The 21,123-nt window shown below is 37.7% G+C and overlaps 1 protein-coding gene and 1 long non-coding RNA gene across 2 annotated transcripts in view; one reads left to right on the plus strand and one right to left on the minus strand.

Moving 5' to 3' along the window:
* TSHR (thyroid stimulating hormone receptor) overlaps positions 1–21,123 on the plus strand; it is a 44,383-nt gene that overhangs the window by 9,674 nt on the left and 13,586 nt on the right. The window contains exons 2-7 of the mRNA XM_059474630.1: positions 779–850; positions 2,751–2,825; positions 11,954–12,028; positions 13,108–13,182; positions 15,875–15,952; positions 16,922–16,990. Coding sequence (XP_059330613.1) covers positions 779–850; positions 2,751–2,825; positions 11,954–12,028; positions 13,108–13,182; positions 15,875–15,952; positions 16,922–16,990 — 444 coding nt within the window. The remainder of the gene's footprint in view (positions 1–778; positions 851–2,750; positions 2,826–11,953; positions 12,029–13,107; positions 13,183–15,874; positions 15,953–16,921; positions 16,991–21,123) is intronic.
* Positions 16,431–18,448, minus strand: LOC132074672 (uncharacterized). The gene is made up of 3 exons (XR_009418625.1): positions 18,402–18,448; positions 17,376–17,506; positions 16,431–16,829 (listed from the first exon to the last, which is right to left on the minus strand). It is a non-coding gene; the product is annotated as an uncharacterized LOC132074672 (long non-coding RNA).

Genomic DNA, 21,123 nt, shown 5'->3' on the forward strand with positions numbered 1-21,123 from the left:
TCTTTAACTCTTGTTAAATAGCAGCTAGGGGGAAAGTTTATCATTTGTTCTTGATTATTATTCAACAGATGCTCTGTAAGTGTATTCCCAAACTGTATTGGAAAACCAAAGATTAACAGCAACATGTTGTAACTCTGAGTTTAACAGCTATCATAGGCTGAATTTCAAAAGCATTTCCTCCTTTCTTATTTAGAGGAGTAAGTCTGCTAGAGAGTCATTTTTTTAAAAGCTTAGCTATTGATAAGTATCTCCCTTAAATATTGTGGGTTTTTCTGAAATCTCCTGCAGATGGGTAAGGTGCATGCCACCCCCGCATCAGATGTTAGAGGAGGAAGAATGTACTATTTATTACAAAAAAAATGAAGAATTCTGGGAAGGTAGTTGCAATTGCTCTAATTCAATTTTGGCTGACATGCCTGAACTTCTTGCTCAGAATGAGGGATGGGATATTGTTGTGGAGACTGAAATTATTAAAAGAATTCTCTTAATACTTCATTAACTTCAATGGGCAAATATGTTCTGCTGGCCATGCTCTGGAGTGTCACCACTGAGTTCTTGGGAGGGATGATGCAGAAAGCTGCAATTTAGATTGATGGAGCACAGCAAACAAAAAAAGCCACATAATGAAACAGGAATAGAAATTAGGCAAAGATGGCAACTCAGAGACATGGCAAGATAAGAACAAAAACATTGGAGCAGAGCTGAAGCTGTGTAGGACTTGTTAATGTTAAATTGTAGTTACCAGAGGATATTAACTGCCAATTTTTTGTTTCTCTAGGAGATTTTTGGAGACTCATCTAAGAAAAATTCCAAGTGATGCTTTTTCCAATCTCCCCAACGTCTCTAGGATGTAAGTTCTGTTCAGTTTCTGATACTATTCTTTCAAATTTTTAAAAATTACTCTCCTTCTCCAAAATTTTGTCTTTGTATATAAAAATTTATGAAATGAAAATATTAGGGTTTGGTTTCTCCAAGGAGGGTCCTGAACAAAGGAATCCCTGGGATTTTACACCCTCACAATTCAAGTGCCCCAGTGTCCGTGGTCCTTAACTCCTGCTGTGTCTCTAAGTGTCCCCCTCACCTATTATATGTCATATTTCATCCAGATATATTGAAATAAAGACTTCCTAAAATCCTTTAAAGTAATTGTTCTTTGATATCTGCAGCTTCATTTACCATCTCAGTTTAATCAGATAGGGTATTGTTTAGGTTTTTTTTGGAGAGGGAGGGATATCCCTCACATGATGTATAATATTATATATAAAAAGGATAAACTTAGTTTAGAACAGAGTTTGATTCAATATAAAAGGGTGTCAGCCCTTCTTTGGCTCCAAAAGCTCCACTGCAATTTAAATTTTAATAGTGTCAATGTCCATCTGGATATTTCTCGTAGCATTACTACTACCACAAAATGTGAACTCCCACCCTCTTGATATAAACTTCAGGTTAGGGAATCAGTACCTGTGTTTTAAATACAACTTTTATGTATATGTCTTGGCCTCTAATGTACCACATGTCTCATTTGCCTCTCCCAGCCCATAATTTCTGTGCAATGAAAATTACCAGATCTTTCCTGGATTTGCAAATTCATCTAGAAAATGTTCTGAAGTTTCAACAGGGGATTATATACTGTGTTTATTATTCAAAATACAGCAGCTCATTTTGCTATATGGTGTCTACTATATGATTTCCACAAATAAACATGTTTTTATCTGTACTGAATAGAAGATTTAGTTCTCCTCTTTATGAACCTTGTTTAAACAAAAATTTTAGAGCTACAATTTCTCTTAAATGAATGCATGGCTATGTACTCTTGATAGCCAGAAGTAGAGATTTTTTTCCCTCTGTGCTGCTTTTCCACATGAATGAAAGAAAAAACATTTAAATTACCTGCTTAATTACAAAGCTAATTCCTGTCAGAAAGGCATCACTGAATAAAGGTTTTATAGGATATTCAAATGTAATTGCAATTTCTGGTTTACACTGTTAATAAGGCAAATACACTAAATCTTGGTACAAGGGATTCACCTGGTACTTTCTGCCAACTTAAGAACATACTGAACATTCAGTATTTTTAAGGTCAGGGATTTTTTAATGTCAAGGAACATTTTTTCTGGGTTTAGGATGATGCTTTGGGGTCACATTCACGAGTACCTCACAAACATCCGGTCTGTGGCTCCTCAAAGTGTTTTCTCCGCAGTTTCTCCCCACAAAGGAGCATCCCAGAGCGCTCTCTGCCAGCAGCCCCATGTAAAGCACAATTCCCCTGTGCAGCACCGTGCCTTTGCCACCCTGGGCACTCTGCTGGCCCACAGCCAATGCCAGCACACAGCTCCCCACAGCCCACATGTGTCTGCACCTCCTGTGCCCCCGGTGCCAGCTGACACAGCCCAGCCTCAGCTCAGCCTCAGGGCCTTACCTGCTCCTGGCTGTCCTCTCCTGAAGTGCCCCACGGGTCACCAAGCTGCTCTCCATCAGCAGCAGAGGACAACAGGGGCAGCAATCTGGGGGATGCTGAGGTTGGAAAAAAGCAAATAAAGGTGGAGAGAGGGAGAAGGAAGAAAATAAGGGCTGGGAAAATAAGCAGCCTTGTGGCTGCTGCCAAGTGTTGATCTGATTTAAATCCTGCTCTCTGAGTGCCATCATAGCTGGATGAGAAAAATGACATGACAAATGAAGTGGCATGATGGCACTAGCTGTGGCTTCCCAGTGTCTGAGACCTGTTTATTTTTCTGTTTGCTGGTGTTTAGTTACATCTCTATAGATGAAACACTTCAGAGTCTGGAGGCCCATTCCTTCAACAGTTTAAGCAAAGTCACTCACATGTAAGTACTGTAATTAAATAAATGAATACAGTCATGAGATAAATTTGGAATATAACACACATGATGATGTTCATCATTCCTGTCTCCTATGTAGCTAAATATTCTGTTTTTCATTTCCTTTCTCCATAATGTGGAGTGAGTCAGTCTCTTTTTTTAGCTTATTTCATTGTGCTTGTTTTCCATACATCTTTTTGGTTCCCTTCTGTATCTTCCCATAGAAATGTAGATAAATGTACTGAGAAACTAGTGGGAGTGCATAATGAACTTGATGTCAAGTTGAAATAAAATGGTAACTAAGAATTATTTCTGTCAATTTACTGCAGGTAAGTGTAAAACAGTAATATAAGCATAAGAAATAAAATCAGAAGGAGCAAAGCACAGAGCAAAATGGCACTACCTGGAGACATGAAGAATAAGTAATCATTCTGAAAGTGCACTAGTAAAATGAAGAGTGTTTATATGGTTATTAAGTGGAACAAGAATAATATGGAAAAAGGCTTCTGGGAAGTGTTTCTGTACCTTTTTGTTCTTCTGTTCTGACCAATCCACACCAAGTGACACACTAAGGGCAGTTACAGAACTGCTGGGATGCATCCAGACAATTCTTGTCATCCATCTGCACCCTGTCAATATGAGAATGTAATGTATTGAAGAGAGAGCTCCAAAGGACCCCTCCTGTATCTGGTACTCTTCCATGTTTCCATTACTGATCCAAAAGGGGGACTGGAAAGTGTGCCACTGTTGTAAGGCTCAGCTAAATTTGGCATATTTCAGAGATCTTTGTTTGCAGAGGTTCCATGGGAGAGCACTGTTGGTCACCATGGATCCAGAAAACACAGTAATTGAGAAAGGTCTTTTGTGTCCAGAAAGAAAACATGCCAGAGGCAGACTGATTTTTTTTAAGGTTGTTGCAAGAGGTGAAAACTACCACCCATTTTCACACTAATGTTTGAAAATGTATTTATAATGTTAAAGTAGATTAGACAAGACACATGGCAGCCTCTAGGAAATGTAATCCTATGGCTGGTATTTATTCCTATGGTAATAAACACTAGAATTGTTTTCCTGGAGACATTGTCTCTACCACTGCAGGCCTTTAAGGCTGTATGATCTGAAATTCCATAGATCTATTTAATCTTCACTCAGAGAAAGAGACTGAATTAGATGATTTAACACTGCTGTATTTTCTATGATTCTTTTTCCTTCTACTTTACACAGTGTGAATCAGAAAGACTAACAAAGTAACAAGAGAAAAATATAATTATTGTCAATGAAGATAAAGAGAGAAACTAATGCTGGAAAGTGTAAGTGACTCCTTTAAGAGAACATGAGCCTGACTGGCATATCTAGAAGCAGAGTGCAAGGATCCTGAGATCTACTTCAGGCCAACAACATGCTCCAGTAGTATTCCTGAGCTTCACAGCAAGGGTTTGGTGTGATATCAGTACTTACCTGTGGTTATAACACCATTTCCTATTATGTTGATGTTTTTACCTGAGCCTGTCACGTCCATGTTCTCTCTTCCTCTTTCATAGTTGTTGTGTCTGTAAAATTTCTTGTTTAATGCAAATGAACACTTAGTGAAACATTGACTGGCAGCACATTTTATCAGCAATGAATAAAGTATCTGCCACTGTGATACAAATTCCTCATATGGCACTTCTTTTGTGGCTCACCTTATTAGAAATTAAAGATAAAATGCTCCAGAAAGCTCCAAAATCACACCCACTGCAGCCCCCAGGCCTGGATGTGTTGTCCACGACTGAAAGCAGCAGGTCTGTGCAGGAGTCAGCAGAGTTCCCAGGCTCATGTCCCTTGTGGGGAGGCCATGGAGGGAATGCTTCCTGCTCCACTATACAAGGGTATGGTAACGTGGGACCCCTTCTATTTCTCACAAAGCATTGCCAAGAGAAACTGTAGACAGCATACAAGATTTTTTTTTCCTGCACGAGAGCCAAAAATATTACCCAGAACAAGACATCAGAACTCTGCTCACAAAAGTTATAGGAAAACCCCAAGAATTTGCAGATAGCCCACAAAGAAGGGCCACCTCTACCACTTAAAAGAACTTACCAGGTTTATAAAATCTGTTTGGAAGTAAGGCACGTGTATAATTTAATCAGGGGATATCCTAGCATCTGGCAAGTTAGACAGTTGCATATATGCTGTGAAAAAAAGCAATTTATAGATTTGACAGTTTTTATGAATTGTTTCTATAACTCCTGATTTGTTAAAACCTATCACTGTTGAGTTTGATTTACCTTCCAAACAGTGGGATAATACAGGGATAAATTTGCATCTTGTGCTATGCATTAATTTAATGCATTTACATAGTATTTTTTAAGTATTATTGCTAAAATAATAGTAGGTTAAGATTATCACAAAGTATTTTAAAGGAGGTTGAGATTAACAGTTTTTAAAAGTCATTTCACAGAGTTTTATTTTTACAGCTTGTTTTTCTTTGAACTTTCATAAAGTGCAGCTTTATATAAATAATCTTTTCACCCTAACTGAAACTTATACACACAGTTTCATTCTGAAAACATTTGTGTTTAGACATAAAAACTTTTAAAGAGAAAATTCAGTGTTTGTGGAAGGAAGAAACTAATGCTTTGCTTTCAGCCATGTGTTATGGGAATAGGCATCCTGTGTTCATCATGATCTGTCTGCCAAGCTTAGTTAGTGCACTTCAGCCTTGATCTTCAGCAACCCATTTTCTCAGGGCTTATTTGGCTCCTGTACCTGTGTCCTGACTTTCTGTTCCTTCCAGACCTCAGCTCTTTAAGCATATTTTTATGACCCATATTTTATAAGGGTCACGTGTTGTTATGCATCCATGCCTTTCAAGTACTGAGCAACTTCTGCAAAGTAAGGAAACTGATCACCTGCTGTATTTTAATGAGCCACATCTCATTTTGCTGGTAATTAATGGCAAAATTTCCAGTCTATGAAGATGTAAATAAGGAAAACAATTCTGCTGTTTTTTTCCTCCTCAGTTGTGTTAAATTGGTCTCACAATGGTTTCTTGTTTCTTCTCTTTGTATTTACCATTTTTAAGCATGTCTGTTTACGAATTCAGATCTGTCTTGCTCATACAATTACATAAGTATGTATTTTTTGTAAGTGTAGTTGTGAAAGGGTCTGATTAGCAATCAGTGTCTCTCTGTAGCTGCCTTACTAGTAGAACTGAAGCTTACATTACACTAAATAAAAACCTGTTGTAATTAGGTCTCTGTTTCTCAGGGAAACATTCCTGCAAACAGAACCTCAGAACCTCATTCTTTCTTTTCCTCCTTTCTCTGTGTCTTGGCTCACCCTCCCCTGGTCTCTCCCTACTCTCTTCTCCTTGCTCATAAAGCATTCTCCTCTTAGACAACCACATTAAAAGCCCTCTCACATTTGGGAACAAGGCCAAAGTTTATGGTTCAAGTGGCTTGCCCTCATATATGTGACGTTATTTGGAGAGCTGCTGGGGGAGCACTTGCAGCCCTGCAGGGAGATGGAGCCAGGGGCAGAGCAGCCCCTCCATCCTCTGGGCAAGGGCTGCCCTTCTCTTGGACAGCTCATCATGCCAGGCCAGGGGATCCAGCACTGCAGGAAGAAGGGAGAAGCATCTGGAGAGAGGGAGAGGAATACTGAAGAGACTGATGGGGGAATGCTGGGTACCTGCAGTGAATTTCAGAGCTGGGATAGAGCTGAGCAAAACAATCCTGTTAAAATCTGCAGTCTGGAGTTGGGGAGTAGACCGTTGGAAGCCTAAGCCAGCTTTCTGGTGCCAGTGCTGCAAAGGCTTAAATAGGTGCATGCAGATGGGACAACATGGATGGTTTGGCTGCAGGGGGAGGATAAAACATGGAAGTAGATGAACAAGTGAGAGAAGCTAAGGTAGCTGTGAAATCACAGAAGGTAGAGAGAGGGGGCCCAGGTTACTACAATACGCTGTCATTATATTGCAGAAGTTCTATTATCAGTACATTGCAAGGGTTCCATATTGCTAGAGTTTTGTACCTCCTCGATGTTTCTTACAGGCAGCTCCTCTAAGCACTGACTCATCCTTGTCCCCACAGCAGCCAGCTGACTCCAGATCCCTCAGCCAACCAACCCACTCTTTTATAACACTCTTTTGATTGGCTACAGGTGTGGCCTGTTAACATCAGGCCTGCTCCTAATCCTCAATAATTGGCTCAGCTGCAACTCTTTAGGGGGTAAGATTACATTCTATGTTCTATCCCCCTACACAGTACAATGAAAAAAAAAAGCTTATTTAAAACATTTCACAATTGCTGACCTGGATATCCTTAGTCTTTGCAGGTATCACAACATAACATGATTGTATTCCTACTCTAAAAGCAGATTTGCAATTTCTGAATTCTGGGTTTAAACAGACTCAAGAATGTATCAATATTGCAAGGCAGGTATGAAAAACATGTCTGGTGAATGAAATTTAGATTCCACTTCAATATGTAAATGTTTGTGCTTCTTTTAATGTTACCAAATTTAAGCAATTTTAAGTAGCATATTAACCCTTCTGAAAGTTAGCTGGCAAACATGTGTCTCATTTAATTAATTAGCCTAATATTTGAATAGTTCTTACTATTAGTTTCATTTTTAGATACATTTGGATTTGAAAGTAGTTATAGTTTTGCAACTAAACATAAGTTCATATTTATCTGTAAGTCTTGACACATATCTTTATAAAATCAAGTGACTTTCTCTGCACACCCATTCTTGATGAGATAAACTTTTTGTGTATTTTCATTAAAAATGAAAAGTGAATTGCTGTTCTTGGACAGTCAGGTGGTGATTTGATTGTAAACCTAGTACATTTTAAATTCCTAGTCTGAGTGCCAGAACTAAAATGTCAAACATCAAATGTCTTTAAAGTACAAATAAGACAGTTATTTAAATGGTTTTTTTATTTCCAAGAATAGAGTTTGTAAAGCAACTTTGAATACTTTTGTAAATACTCCACTAATAATTCTATTAGATTGTGGGTAAGTAGCAGAATCCTCTTTTTTCTTTTTTAATTAGCATCTCTAAGTAATTTCAGTTAGGACTGCAAAGTAAAATGCTTGTTCAGGACACCTTTTGCCTTTTTGCATCAATGGTTAACAAAAATGCCTTCTAACCGTCTCAGGTTTTCTTATACCTTAAAAGCACTTAATGCCCAGAAGGACTCAGAATTGTAACACTGCTGTATGCCATTATTTTTCTATTTTCTGAAGCTGCATTTCAAAAGTAATTTAAAATCAGCTCTCACAGACACTTAGATATCTGAGAACTAGCTTATTAGGCATTTGAAGTATACTCTTTGGCTTTATCTGCATTTTAGGCAGCTTAAACTACTAACAGTTTTCCTAGAGCTGCTTTTCAAAAACCATAACTTTTTAAGCTCACAAGTTTCAATATTTTCAACTCACCAATTCATAGAAGATAAATTATAAAAGTGGAAACCCTGGTTAATGAATTTACCGATAATCAATTTGGTCTTCTATCTTTATGGACCTTTTGGGATTAATCTTTACACCAAAGTGGTCTGTTGATTACGGCTTGAAATTAGGATCATACATTTATGTGTCTTTAAGTATAGTACTTATGCCTGATTACTGTAAAAGAAATTGTGAAATGCAGTTTGTCCTGCTAATTGATGAGATCAGAATTGTTCAAATATCCTTTCTCCTTATGGGCTTAACTTCATAGGTTCCAATATTAATGGAGCAGTAGATATTCTTTAAGTCTGTGATTTCAGAGAGAAATTCCTTCCAGTACTCTAAGACTTATCATGTTTGAGTATTTAAAACAAGGACAGCAGCACAGTTCATTAATGGAAATGAAGATCTGTGGCGAGGAAAGGGTTGGAAAAGAGAAGATTGGCAAGAGAGAAAACTAAATTGGAATTAGAATTGTTTTCATTCAGAGACCAATCTTGCACTGAGAAGATGTTAGAAAACAGTGTCAGAGAACTCATGTATCTGTGTTTGTTTTGGTTATTTTTTGTCTACTGAAGAAGTGACATTTTCTTACAAGATAACAGAAAACTGTGAAAGACTTAAAAGAATTCTTCTTATAGACTTGGGCCTCTGTGTGAGCAGGGAAAGGAGATAACAAGTGCAGAGATTGTACACCACAGCCCGGTGAAGGTTTGCACGTGTTCCAGGCCCCCTTTGATATGTAAGGCAGCACTCAGGCCTCACTGTGTTTTGCCCCTGCCAATATAAGCCTAGCAGTCTATGTGTCTCTACTTGATTTTTTTTGAATCCTCCAGCCAGCAAGATGATGGAATAAATCTACTCTCTGCACTTCAGCTCTGTGTCATGGTTGCCTTGGTGTTGCCTACATTTATCCACAGCACACAAGGTCTTTCTCCTTTTCACCCAGATAAAATTAGAGGCAACATATTCAGGGAAATAGGGAAAATTTGATTTCTGTCCTCAAGAAAAATTTGATTTTTTCTTAAGTGTAACGCCCACTTCTGTCAAATCACCTTTTATTTTTCTATCTCTCTAATCTGTTTTGACTAGACACTTCTGAGCCTGGCTGTCTGTTCCACAATGGCCCTTTTCTTCCTTCTGGGCTTTAAGGCACCTCTGCAATACAAAGAGTAGGATGAATTGCAAGTATAAATACAGTAGATATTAAAGCCTACTTCTTTTTGAATCCAAAAATTATCAGTTCAAGAAAATTGAAAGCAGGGATATAAACCTTTTCCCAATGTTTAGTTGGGATTCCCTCACTCACATTATTTAAGATTTTCTCTCATTACTGTGCTGTCTCATCTGGCTGTTTAAAATATTTTATTCCCAGATTAATTAGCTTTTAATTTGCATTGTTTAATTAGCAAATGTCCTCTCATGGTACAATTACTTAATAAATCAAAATTGTATCTCATTACATTATTTTGTTCTTTTTGTTCTTTTAATTTTAGTACCATCTGCTGATTTTGAATTCTTATTTCCAGTACCCTCATCCAAATAATTTAGGGAGAATGCTATGAATAGCAACAAACCAAAACCTGATGACTCTTTGATACTCCAGTGCATTATCCATTTCCAGGCTAAAGGCTGAACTGAAGATTGTCTTTCCCTGGAATATGCTTGGTCCACAGAGGATTATCAGGCCAGGAAGCTCGCAAGTCCAACATTTTGAAAGCAGTCAGTGATGGAAAAAACATGTCAGTTAATGTTTATGAAGCAAATTCCACTGTTGGGAATGTGATAGCTACATAATTATTAAAATAATTGGAGAGAAGCAAGAAACTGACACTGAGAGGATTTGTTTTAAGTACAGAAACAGAGCTACAGTTCAAAGTAGCTAAGAGATGTGAAGAATTGTTGAATGCAGCACTACAGTAGCAGTACTAGAGCAATAAATTACATCAATTTTACACTCAAGTAAAAGGACAATCCTCATTTCCCTGCAGTGTTTTAGTAAACAGAGAGAAAACTGGTGCAGAAAGGTGAAGCAGAACTGTTTTGTCAGTACAATACATGGAGAGGTTGAAATCTTTGTACCAGTGTCTACATAGTGATTTATCTACTAACGTCTGTCTTTTTTCCCACTTCTATTTCTTAGACAAATTGTCTGGGTTGATTTTATCCTATTAAAACAATTCCAGAGCCAGAGGTAGTCTTAAATCCCAATTTTCTGTTTCTTATATTATATAGGTTATTTGGCACAGTTAGACCAGGGCAAATTGAACACTACTGGTTTCTGCCCATTGGGTGTCTGTCCAGCAGCAGCACTTCTTTGACTGACTTAAGGCTGGAAGATCACTCACATAACCTGCACCATCATGCCCTCTAAATCTGTCATCTTTATCAAATTTCTCTGTATAAGTAGCTAGAAATGTTTTCTTCAGACCCATTGCTCCACTGCTAGTACCAGAAGGAAACCTGGCACAATTTTTCTACATGGTTTCTATTTTAGAAAGGCTGAAAGTTGTTTCAGCAGTGTTATGAGACCAGTGTCCAGTGCTGATTTAAGGTAAACAAATAGAAGAAAACATGTAAAACCATCCATGCAAAACTGCTGGAATCAGTAAAGAGTCCAAGAAACTAAAAGTCTGCATATGATGGGGGAGGGCTTTTTTAATAAAAGATGAAAATTGGTAGGTCAATTGAATCTACCTCAATACTGAGAATTTCAGCAGAGTCTGCTTGGTGCAGCCAGACTGCTGACTGTTGTTATAGTGAGAAAAGAAAGAAATCTGCTAGAAAATAGAAGAATTAGAAGTATTCAGGGAAATTGTACTAAGGGAAGAGACAAACATTTTAGAAAAATGAGGAAGAGTCATGACTCCAGGAAATGATGGTGGTGGCTGGAGGGGCAGCAGCCCCAGCAACACACCTGCAGAAAGCACCATCATGGCCATAGCTGTGATTAGTGTCAGGATGGGTTTTCAACATGTGCAGACTAAAAAGCCATTTGCAGACCAAGCTTTCTCTTGGGTGGAAGTATTTAAAGACTTTACTGTGGACAGAAGATATAAGGAATGAAGTCTATGTTACATCTTGCCTTGTTATATAGCAAACAGATATGCCATTCTCTATACTGCTGGGCATGGTTATGTAGTCAACGTTGTGGCCATTCCAAGTCTCAGAGCAAAGTTGATTTAAGTGACTGAGCAACCACTTGATGAGCTCTGTAAAAGACAGGAAAAAATAATATAAAATACTGTCAGAGCCATAAAGAAAGTAAGCAGAAAAATTGCACATAAAATTATAAGGTGCAGAGATGGTTGTAATTTGATAAGATTATTATATACAAATAACAAAGGTTTTACTTTTCTTCTTTTTACTCAATGTTGCAGAAACAAAACCCCCGCCATGTTCAAAGTAACAGCCATTACCACAGGGTATTTGTTTTGATTTTAGGACCATGCAGACAAAGGATCCATAATCAAATCTTAGGTACTTCTTATCCCCTTGCTTCAAAAGGCCAGTCCTCAGGATGGCACCTATCCAGATGATAATGCATCATTGTAAGATTGCTCAGGTCTTGAGCTAGTGCTGTCCAGTACAAAAAGCTTATTGCAGGAATTAGGTCCCTGAGATTTCATTTTAACATTGCTGATTTCTGTTGTGAGACATTATTAAATATTAATTATCAATGTTCCTCCCTTTTTACAGTGAAATTCGAAATCTTAGGAACTTGGATTACATAGATCCAGATGCCTTTAAAAACCTCCCACTTTTGAAATACCTGTAAGTATTTAGTACCTGCAACAAATTGGTATTTAAATCTCACAGATGACTCTTTACATTTTAGCAGTTTTATTAGTTTGCATTTGATTTTGGAGCTGACTGCCATGTTTTTCCCTGTTGCTTTATTCTAATAACAGAAAGCCAGCAAGAGTAGGGGCTGGAACTCTTACTACTTTGGTGAGAAAGGAAAACATGTCCACAAATTCATCAGTAGTTTTCCCATTAGTCTTATCCATTAAATATCTAGAATACACTAATATTCCTTAGCAAAATTCCACAGCTAGCTCTTTCCTTATGATAAGTGCTGACTTATTCCATTTTTGTAGGAAACAGTGGGAAGAAGGGACACAACAGATATATACACGTCTTTAGTATTTACTACACATTTACACAGGGTTTTAAAGCATACCTGTCAGCCAAATGTGAAAAGCTCACCTATGGACACCTGATTTCATATGACCTCTATGGCAGAAAGAAATCCTGAAAATTATTCATGATTTTCTAAAGAAACTTCTGTGATTTTGAGTAATATTTGGAAGAAAGGCCTCCATGTGTATGTGGTGGGGGCAGTGGCAAGGAGGAAAGATTTGTCCAGGTTTTTCCTACAGATGTGAAAGTGATAAAAAAAGAAAGTAGTAAAAATATTCCATTTCAGGATAATAGTTTTAAAAATTGAGAACTACAGTTGTTTTCACTCTACAGGAGTTCAGAAAGAAGGGGCTTTAAGCATTTCACATTTTAGACAGTTTGCCTTTTTAGAGCTATATGAACAACGCTTAAAGCAGAGTTTTAATAATTTTCTTCCTATCAACCTCACAAGAAGCTTCCCTCTACAGATTCACCTGGCTGTCTTATTAATATGTGTTCTCATTTTTTAGATTCTATAATTTATCATAAGTCTGGCATTTTGAATTTTTTATATTGTTCTTGCAGCCTTCTGTTTTGGATAGTTGATTATGAATGAATTGATTGACAGTAGAGAGGATGCAAGAACCATCCTGCTCTGTTGAACATTTTAAATATGTTGTTCGTTGTTGTTCAGTGATGCAGTAAATTTTTCTGTTTCTCTTCTCTTTCAGTGGTATTTTTAATACTGGACTCAAAGTATTTCCAGACCTCAACAAAATCTATTCATTTGATGTGAATTTTTTGCTGTAAGTATCTGTCCTCACAGCTGGTTAGAATATTGCCATCCTCAGACCACATGAAAATTTATAATGAACATTTCTGGTTTTGAGAAAAATATAATTTAAGTTTGACAAAGTGGTTTTCCTCAAGCAATATTTCAATGATCATTAGCACCAAATCTGGAAAATGCCAGCTCCCCTAGCACTACACATTTGACCTGAACTAGAGACATGGACACACAGCATATTTATAACACACAACTTCTACAGGCCCTTTGCTTTTGTTTTGGTTTTGCAATGGCTGAATGAATATGAAGTGAGAATAGTGTGACACATGGGACCTGAGCTGGCATACATCCTTCTAACATCAAGTCATCCTATCAAAATTCTTCTAACAAATTTTGCTGGCATGGTGAAGCAAACTGCAGAATAATCTCTAGTAGAAAAAGAATAGGAATGTAAATGGGGACAAGGAGGTCTCCCACTATTATTCTTAAAGGTATTATAGAAACAAAGAGTTCTGCTTTGAACTTTAAAATAAGCAGGAATTTCTTGGTATTTAAAAAGCACAGACAATATCCACCTGTTTTAAACTAAGTCAGAATTTTGTAATCAAGCTGAGGAGGAAGAGTGCTGCAGATGAAGACTTGCAGGCTGAAACAAGGTAAAAGTATCTTGGTCACTTCTTGGTCCCAGAGAGGAGATAGAAATCTTATATTGTAGCAGTTTTCCGCTGGAAGAGAATGCTGGATGGGCTAGACAAAAGGCAATTAAAAATGAGGTTGTTATGTTAAAGGTGACTTGCAAAGATGTGACTGATGATCCAGCACAGGCCATGTTTCAGTGCTGCTAAAGGTGGTTTTAGTTGAGAAGGGTCAGTTCCACTGCATTCATGGTCTGCCACGGGCAAGATGAACCTCAGAGCAGCAGAGGAATGCTGCTTGTTCTGCAAGGAGATCTTCCCTTCCAAGGATGTTCTGAGACCAGAAATAAGCTTTGTTCTAACACACATTCACCTTGGCTGTAGGCCTCCAAGACTGAAACCTGAGCCAGTCAGAGCTCTGAGTGAGATGTAACTACATACTAAAAACTATTAGGGAGTTTCTCAAAGACAAGAAAGGCTTCAGCTTAGATTGAAATCTCTGCTAGACCTACTTCTACATAGTAGAGAGAACCAAGAATTGAACAGGCCAGATGAAGCAAAGCAGTTTATACAACCATCTGTGTTCTTCCTTTACCTAACTCAGTGCCTTTCTAAGTGGCAGAAAGACAAACATTGTTTTACTTCTGCCTTGATATTTTTATAGCAATAAGTAACAAAAGATAAATATAGGTCTTATATGCTACACAGTTTTTCAAGAATAGAACTGTACTTTCAAGGAAGATAGTTCTATGATATATATTTCTAAATATTGCTATTCAATGAAAGACTTTTTGTTTCTTCCATCAAGAAAAAAAATGCTCTCAAAAAATAATAGGCTTCTAAATAATGAATAAGGTATAGCTTGGGTGAAACCCATTCATTATATGACTATTTGCCTTTGAGGTCAAGCAATTTGCAAGTAAACATTTATTTAGAAAAAAATGAACCAATCTGCAAAATTTCAAACCCAAATAACTTGCGGTGGAAACCACCTATCAGGGAAAACTACCTGGAATGAAAATGGTTGTAGTACTGCTCACTGTCAGCACATATATATGCACAAATGTAGCACAGAAAAGGAATGAAGTTATTTCTGGCACATGGGTAATTGTTGACTTCTCAGCCCATGGACTTTATACATGGGCTTTATTAGGCTGTACCCAATGCACAAGCTGAAGAAAAAGAAACCTTTGCACAATAATTTCATTTCTAGACTATAGTATAATTCAGGAAAAATCAGAAAAAGGGCAAACAAATACTTTGTTCTTCCCTCTGTTTCTGCTAGGCTTTTCCTCTCTCCTTTCTCCAGTTTAGTAATAGTAAATCTCTTTAGTTTTCCTTTCTCCCTTTTGTTACAACAGAATTTTGGTCTGAAGATACAATGTACTTATTAAGAAGGCAAAGTAGGAGAAAAAAAAAGTATTTAAGAAATTAGTAGTGAAACACTCCTTTGGACAAGACGTGAGAAGAATCAGTAAGTTATTTCACTTACTAGTGAAAGAGATGTGCTAGATGCACTTCTGTAAAGCTGTAAAGTAAAATGCCTCTGTCCTGAATAAGGCATTATCTGATATCTTATCTGAATTTAGAGAGCAGGATTTCAGCTCTAAAGCCACATGGGTTGTTCAATTGACACTGCAGCTAATGCTTACTCACTCTGCTCATCCTCTGGCTCATGAGACAGGGCCCTGTCTGTGCCATTGGCCACCATCATCACACAGGCTGGCTCACCTCACCAGAACTACAAAACCCAGTCACCTCATGAGCTAGATTCCTGGGTGCTGGAATATGCTCAGTTCTTCATCCTACATGTATCTTCTGGCCTTAGATATAATTTAACAGGTTATTATTTTAAACTTATTTATTTGAATAAATAAATAAATTTATAATATCATAAATATGGCAATGTAATTTATTTTATAATATGTTAATATTAAAATACATTAAATTCATTAATTTAAATAATTACGTTTTAAGCTTCTATTTATTATCAAGGCAGATAATTAGTAACAAAGCTGTTCTCCAGATGCTCTGTTGGGCAGATGTTTGATTGTGATATTTTGTCTCCTTTTCCAGTGAAATTGCAGATAATCCTTATATGACTTCAGTGCCTGCAAATGCTTTCCATGGGCTTTGTAATGAATCTCTAACCCTGTAAGTTCTTCCAGTTTAAGTCACAAGGCAATCACCTTTCTGGTAGTTGACTATGGCAAAATGTTTAAAAATAAAACTATTCCTGTCCTACTCTCTAGTAGTTTGCAACAGAGAAACATCACAGACAGTATCTATATTCTAGTTTGCATAAATTCTGTACTTTGACAGCTATTTGAATCAGTCCTGCTCTTTTCTTTAAACTGGCTTGACTACAGTAGTTTTTCTATGACCCTAGTGCCAGTGAATGCTTATATTTGAAAAAAAATCAAAGGAGAAAGTGTGCAAAGTTCTCTCCCTGTAAAGATTCATCAGGGTTATAACTGTGTCTAACTTTATTTGCAACCTCAGTGGTACATACCATGGAAACTAATGGATGGCAAATATCAGAAGAGTTATATTTGAAAGAAGATTCTTAAATAAAGTTCAGTAATGCAAGTCAGTCAATGTGAGACAAAAGAAAGAGCTGATGGGAGTGAAATTACTGTAATGAGTTATGAACTGAACTGGAAGGAAGAGCATTAAAATGCGAACAGATGAATTCTAAAGAAATCCTAAAAAAAATCCTTTTGCTCTAAGGGAGTAAAGAATGAATTCTAAAAATTTAAAGCATGCCTGGTAGTAAAATCAGACCTTTTTTGCTAGTTAGTTCCTGTAGCCTTCCTTAAGCAATCCTAACAGGATTTTGTTTCCTTGCTTTTAGTTTAAGATTGGGAAAATTATAGCAAAGTGGTTTAGTCTATCATTGCTGTAAATAGAGGTGGATGGCACACCTGCCACATGGCAACCTTGATTCAGGTGCACTTCTGGGCATCTGTTTGACCTTGCACAGTAACTGCTGCTTCTTCAAGAGATTAAACTTCATCCATCCATGAATGTGCTGTTGCAAAGAAAAATGATGCATAGGATGTTAGGTATTCATGTATTGAAGCAGCCCAGAACACACTGATGTGATTTCTTCTTTGCTTGCAGAAAACTCTACAATAATGGTTTTACCAGTATTCAAGGCCATGCTTTTAATGGGACAAATCTGGATGCTATGTAAGTAGCAGGTAATTCTTTTCTTTCAGAAGAAAAACCGAAACTTCTCTGCTTATTTAAGGCTCTGAAATATCTGTCTTATTTTAATTACTTTAAAGGAGCAAAGAGAGGATGTTAATTTCTGCCAGCAATAACAGTATCATTGCTTAATGTCTTTTGCAGTGTGCTTTCATTTAGTATGTATATCTATAGCTCAGAAATAAAATCATGGCAAGTAATTCCATTGTGAGTTTTGTCCTGGTTTGAAGGTACAGTAAAACTTTGTTTGATCAGTACCTTTTCTAAGACAATTTGGAAGATAATCATGCTTTTTTTTTACAAGAGTGTTTGTGTTCGTAAGTGTAGCACTGATAATGGTAGCAGTTCTTTCACAGGTGTCTCTTACCAGCAAGAAAGAGAGTGGTGTAAGGTGCTGGGAGCAAGTCAGAGGAACCAGCCACTTACACTGGAAATGAGATGTACATCTCAAAAGCATGAATCAACCTTTTCCTATTTCCCAACTTCTTACTGTATTTCCTGAAAAAATAATCTTTAGTGAGTGAACATCCTTTTTACACCATACCCAAAATCATCTGCTTCAATCATTAAGAGAGAATAAATCTCAATTCTAGTGACCCCATTCACTTTGGCAGAGCTTACTGTTGTCCTACAGAGGTTTGACCAAAAACTCTGTCACTCTTATGAATAAAGAGGTTTCTTCATCATGAGCTCTTAAATTAACCAGAGAGACATGAGGATAGATATGATTCTTTTTAGTGCTTTATTTTAAATTAGGCTTAAATTCTATAAGAATTCCATAAGAGCATCCTTCACATGGTCCTAATCTTTCCAAACTGCCTATTTTATCTTAGCAGCTAGCTAGACTTCCTAAGTCTGAAAGGTTTGAGTTAAACCAAAGACCTGGAATAGATCTGATTTTATTCACACTAGTTCAGTTACTTTGAAGTTCCACATGAAAAAGGAAGTTTTCCATGATGACATAGTGCTTGTACTAGTGCCCACAGAAATTGCAAGATGTAAAATATGACAAAAATAAAGCCAGTGTCTTGACTGAATCCCTCTAAAACTGCATGCAGCAATACTCAGAAACTTTCCAAGCCTTGGCCATTATATTAACTGTGTTGGCTCTTCCACTTCTTACATTTTGACAAAACACAGGTTGGGCACTATTTTGTAGCAATTTTTCTTGATGCTTCTCTCATAGTATGCAGGTACTGTTGCTTCTGTCTTCTTTGGAATTCTCCTTATTATTAAAAAAATCAAAATAAAATGTAGTTTGAGAAGCTCTGGAGTCCTAAAAATCTGCTTTATTGAACTGGGAAGGAGAAAAGCAAACAGCACATACTAGCCTCTGTAGATACTGTTTGTTGTCATCATATTACAAGGGTTCCATATTGCTATACTTTCATACCTCCTTGATGTTTCTTGTAGGCAGCTCCTCTGGGCACTAACTCATCCTTCTTCTCCCAGCAGCCAGCTGACTCCAGGCTCCCACCAATCCTCTCTTTTATAACACTCTTCTGATTGGCTACAGCTGTGGCCTGTTAACATCAGGCCTGCTCCTAATCCTTAATAATTGGCTCAGCTGCAACTCTTTAAGATTACATTCTATATTTCCTTTATTTACTTATGTTCTATCCCCCTATGCTGTTTGCTTATTTTTAGAAAAAAAAAATTATTTAGTGTTCTTTAAAGATACGTAAGTATTTTTAAAGGCGGAGAGTAGAGGGCTTTACAGAGAGATCTGGACAAACTTGAGAGCTGGGCCATCACCATCTATATTGAATTTAACAAGAACAATTGCTGGATTCTCCATCTGGCACGGTGTAATCCTGGTTATACATACAAAGTGGGAGGCTGGAGAGCAGCCCCACAGAAGTAGAACTAGGGGCCCTGGTTGATGGCAAGTTGAACCTGAGCCAGCAGTGCCCTGGCAGCCAGGAGGGCCAGCCCTGCCCTGGGGTGCATCAGGCACAGCATCAGCAGCCAGCAAGGCCGGGGATTGTCCTGCTCTGCTCTGCACTGGGGCAGCCTCACCTCCAGGGCTGGGGGCAGATTTGGGTGCCACAATATGAGCAAGATATCAAACTCTTTAAGTGTGTCCAAAGGAGAGAAGCCAAGATGGTGAAAGGCCTTGAGGGCAAGACTTATGAGGAGTGGCTGTGGTAACTTGGCTTATTCAGCCTGGAGAAGGGGAACATGAGGGGGAGATCTGGTGGCAGCCCACAGCTTCCTCAAGGGGGGCAGTGGGGGATGCTGATCTCTCTCTGGTGACCAGTGATAGGAGACAAGAGAGCAGAATGAACCGGCATCAGGGGAAGTTCAATTGACATTAGGTGAAGGTCCTTCAGCAGGAGGGTGGTCAGTCACAGGAACAGGCTCCGCAGGGGAGTGGTCACAGCACCAAGACAGAGTTCAAATTGCATCTGGATGATGGTCATGGTCACAATTTTGTTTTTCATCATCCTGCAAGGACTAGGGAGTTGGACCCCATCATGCTTATGGGTCCCTTCCAACCTGGTAATTTCTGTGATTTATGACCCTAAGTGAATCCTACCACAGACTGACTATGATGCACTAGTCAATCAAATTTTAAAAGAAAATAAAACAACAAACAACCAACAGAATAACCAAAACTAGACTTATGTTCATGGGTTTATCTACCAGCAGTAAAAATGGTTTATTACAACAAACACTTTTCTCCTAATTAAATCATATGACATCTACTTGGAGCAGAGCACTACTCTAGATATACAAGGCAAACAAGGGAGCTGAACATGAGTGGTAAAGACTTAATCTGTTTGATAAACTACACTGAAATTTCTAAACTAATTTTCTGAAGTAGTTTGGTTACCTTACAACAGGATAGAGTATAATTTTGCTAAGTGCAAGCTTGGAGATTTGTTGTTTCTAGCAGCAGCATTAAGTTAATGTAAGAGGCAAATATTTAATTTTTTCTATTCTGACATTTCTAATTTGAACTCCTGTTTATCTACCACTGTATAGTGAACGAAGTGCCTGTTTTTCTCTGGGTCTGATCCAAGAGCATTTGAATTTAACAAAAATAGGAGCAAAAATAAACTAATAGGAAAAGGGTGAGGGAAATTTGAATGTGTTTTGAATGAGTATCTCAAGGACAAAAGTAAGTAACAAAGCAAAACAATCAAAAACAATAATAAACTTTTGCAAATTATTCAAAGACTTAGTGTTCCATCCATAAATCAGAAGACATTTTGGGAATCTTGGAGGCTATCTTCTACTATGCATTATGCCTTTCTGCTACTCTTGCTGTATTAAAATGCCTATTAATTAAAGGGAGCCAAAAAATTAATATAGAGGTATAAGTGAAAAATCATGGATAAAGGGTTTCCATTATCATACTGAATAATAGCACTACCTAGGTGATCTTGTCATCCAGCAAGGATCCACAGTACTGCTGTGTAGGTTTCATAAGGGCAGGGAAAGCAGGAACGAGGAATGAAGGGCTGAGGGATACTTTTACTGAAAGCATTCATCTGACACTCGAATCTCTCATCTTCACCCATCATTAAGTCCCAAACTGCATCACTCCTGCAAAGTAGTGCTGCTGCACCAATGTTTATTTCTGTAAGTTAATTGGTGAGGAAAGAAGAGTTTTTAAAAGATATTTTCAGTGAATGGCAAAATATATTTGTGATGAGCTTTTACAGAACTATCTAAATTACTGAAGTGGAAAGTGTGCAATCTCAAAATCTAATCACAAAAATAAACCCCAAAAGAATATATTTACTTTAATATACACTTTCAGGGTTCACTTATAATGCTTGGCACAGCTCAGAGTTAAGATAAACAATTGTGTGGAAAAATCATATGATGAATCCTTAGTACTGCTCACTTGCATCTTTCTTACCTGTTCTCCTTTTCTTTAACCTTCATTTTATAACCCAGCTGGATGTATATATTTTACATAGCATTTGAAATGTCCTGTTGGTGTTTTGTGCCCTCAGAAGGTCCTGCTCAGCATCCTGCAGCCATGGAGTTTTCTGGTGTGGTCGAGGCTTAAAGCAACATTCTTCCTACTTACCCCTGACCCCCATAGAGACTGTTGGACACAAGTATAGGTGCTTTACTGCTCTGACTGGATTGAAAAACAT

This window comes from Ammospiza nelsoni, chromosome 6 (assembly GCF_027579445.1).
Source record: "Ammospiza nelsoni isolate bAmmNel1 chromosome 6, bAmmNel1.pri, whole genome shotgun sequence".
In the NCBI taxonomy this organism is placed as follows: domain Eukaryota; kingdom Metazoa; phylum Chordata; class Aves; order Passeriformes; family Passerellidae; genus Ammospiza; species Ammospiza nelsoni.